Source organism: Capsella rubella, unplaced genomic scaffold, assembly GCF_000375325.1.
Source record: "Capsella rubella cultivar Monte Gargano unplaced genomic scaffold, Caprub1_0 scaffold_8, whole genome shotgun sequence".
Taxonomy (NCBI): Eukaryota; Viridiplantae; Streptophyta; class Magnoliopsida; order Brassicales; family Brassicaceae; genus Capsella; species Capsella rubella.
In genome coordinates this window covers 3987046-3990131 of record NW_006238916.1, presented here as the reverse complement: position 1 = coordinate 3990131, position 3086 = coordinate 3987046, and the positions used below count along the sequence as shown (strand labels likewise).

Sequence of the window (3086 nt, the reverse complement as noted above, 5' to 3'; positions counted from 1 at the left end):
ACCGGTCGTAGGAAAAGCAATTCAACGACCTTAGCTTTGAAATTCTATTTTACCGGTCCAAAACACAAATGGCCATACGACCGCAAACATAATATAATTTAGTTTGTCTTCATTAACAAAACACTAATGGCCATAATAAAGGATGTTTCTTGTAAGAAAACTGAATTTCTAATTTTTTTTTTGGAAAATTCGAGTAGATTAAGACTGGTATGACATTGCTACAACTATATAATATTCTATATTCGACGAAAAAAAATTAAACGTCAATTATAACAAAAATAATTCTTGTTATAGTGAGTGTTGCCAAAAAATAGAGCAACAATTATATTGATCATCTTTGCAACTATTTTTAAGTGAAAGCTATAGCATAAAGAAAAATATCAGGGACTAAGTTAATAATTAGCAACGCTTTTTCACAATTAAACAAAAATCGTAAATACATTGTTAAAACAAAAGGGAGATTCTATTTGACTATTTGTTATGGAGAACTGCAAATTTGTTATGTTTGAGGATTTATTGGTGCATTTATTTGGTCTTTATTTTTATTTTATTTCTTGTATTTTCTTTGTGGACTGAGATTCTATTTTGCTCTCTCATTATTTAAAAAGAAATAGATTCAGTTCCGTATTTTACACCAATAAAAAAGTTCTTTAACAAAAAGTAAAAGCATAACTGAAAAGTTTATATATTTCAAAATAAAACAAAAAACCTTTATAGCAATTTTTCAAGATTTCATAAATTTCATTTAGTCGTTATTATAGATTTTTATAAACTATCTTTGTTTCGCCCTAAAATTTTAAAAATTTCTCATATTTCTTTAGTTTTTTTAACTACTATATTTCAATATATGTTCGTAATGTAAACAGCTTATATACAAATAAATTATTCTAAAAAAGTTAAAGTAAAACCTACGTAAAAAAATACTTTTCCACTTGATGAATTGTATGAAAATGGTGTAGAAATTTTTTATGAATCCAACAACTATACATAACCCTATGTTCGATTCATACAATTCAAAAAGAAAAACTCACTTTTTATTTCTCCACAATAATTGTGAACTTACATTTTATTATTTTACGAAATTAATTATTAACTTAAAAATAACTCCCCACCATGTACAATGTTTGTGAGTTGTGACCTTAAACAATGTCATCACGTACATATGGCAGCCAATAACATAAGAGTACAAAACCTTATCCTATATGTCTATATATGCTATCTCGTGCTCAATCACATAATTGATCTTTTGATTGACAAAACAAAAGAGTACTAAGCGGTTCTACTTTGCCCATTTTGAACCTCTTATATTTTTCTCTGTTTTTTTTCTCTTTAAATACTTTGTTTTTGGCCAAACTGTGTTCATATTTTTTTGTTGAATTAATTAAGCATAAGATTTAAAAAGGAAAAAAAAAACTTTTTTTCACATACTTTTAATTTACTAAATAGCTTTAAGTTTTTCTTTCATTCTTTCAAGAATTAGGTTCGATCAAATTAGCTATTTGTGTTTAGTAATGAAATAATATTATTATTTCTAATTTAATTTGATCAATAAAATTTCAAATATATATAATTTGGATATATATTGATAGTGGAAGCCATATATCAAATCGTTTTCATTACCATTTAAAAATTGACGTTATATAATAATTCAATGGGGCAAAAGAACCTGGTGTATATAAAACAAACAAAAAAACATAATAATTAAAAATAACTGATTTGTACAAAAATAAAAATAAATAATAGCTTAACCTAGAGTCTTGTATTTGCCTCTGCCGTGTCCTCTCCTCTCCATATAAATAGCCGTTACTCTTTTTCACAAAATTTTCACTGCCAAACAACAAAACAATGAGCAGAGGAATATAACTTTTTTTCTTTCTTTTTTGCTTTTTCACAACCAAAACCAAAAGCACTACACACACTCATGACACCAGTTTTAGTACCTTCTCCGCCACCAACCGCCGCGGAATCAGGCGGCGGCCAGTCCATGGTATCTACAGTTTTCATGGTCCTCCTCCTCCCTTGTGTAGGCATGTGCATCATTTTCTTAATCTATCTCTTCCTTTTATGGTGTTCAACACGACGTCGTATTGAACGTCTTCGATTCGCGGAACCTGTTAAGCCGGTTACCGGTAAAGGCCTTACGGTTTTAGAGCTGGAAAAGATCCCAAAACTTACCGGAAAAGAGCTTGCCGTAATGGCTAGGTCGACCGAGTGTGCGGTTTGCCTAGAAGATATAGAGAGTGTTCAATCGGCTCGTATGGTTCCTGGTTGTAAACATGGCTTTCACCAGTTGTGTGCTGATACATGGCTATCTAACCACACGATTTGTCCTCTTTGCCGCGCCGAGCTTGCTCCGAACCTTCCTCAGATCAATGGAGATCAAAGTCCATGTTGAGTAAAATCATAAATATTCTTTTTCTTCTTTATGTCACATTTGGTTTAGTTCCTTTGTTTCATCTTTTTATTGCCTTTTTGTGTAAGCGTTACATAGGTATTAGTTGTTCTTTTTTTTTTAATTGTACATGAAATTTATATTAAAAAAGTTATTTGCTAAACATATTCATTTGTTTGCTCTACACTAATTATATTACAACTTACAATGATAAGAGTTAAAATCGGCGCAAAACAACAGAAAAATATCTGTTCGATTAAATATTTGATGTAGTGATTACTTTTGTTTTTTTTTTCTTTGGCATAATGAGTAGTACTCAATTGTACTATAGGTATATTATAAGTACATATATTAAAGACATACTTTGTATATTTAATATTTTATTTAATGATGGAGGTCAAAACATCTTGACATGGTAGTATAAGATTTGCAACAATATTAATGATGTAAATATCGTAATTATTAAAATTAAATTCGATCTAAATAAAAAAAGAAACAAGTAGCAAATTATTTTACTAGAAGTGTTTAAAACTTTGAGCAAAACCAAATAGACAAGTTTGATTGATATGGTAAGAAAATCAACTGGCCAGCTACTTTTTTATTCACGCGTTATTTGTACGATATCAAATTTACTAAATAGAGATATACGTAATCGGATGCATTTAACTTTTCTTTCTTGTAAGCAAAAAAAAAG

General features: G+C 29.2%; 1 protein-coding gene across 1 annotated transcript; it reads left to right on the top strand.

Moving 5' to 3' along the window:
- Positions 1–1833: 1833 nt before the first annotated feature.
- On the top strand, positions 1834–2563 carry LOC17874802 (E3 ubiquitin-protein ligase ATL23). Its single transcript, XM_006281926.2, has one exon. It carries the CDS (start codon positions 1922–1924, stop codon positions 2393–2395), a length of 474 nt encoding a protein of 157 aa, XP_006281988.1. The 5' UTR covers positions 1834–1921; the 3' UTR covers positions 2396–2563.
- The last annotated feature ends 523 nt before the right edge of the window (positions 2564–3086 follow it).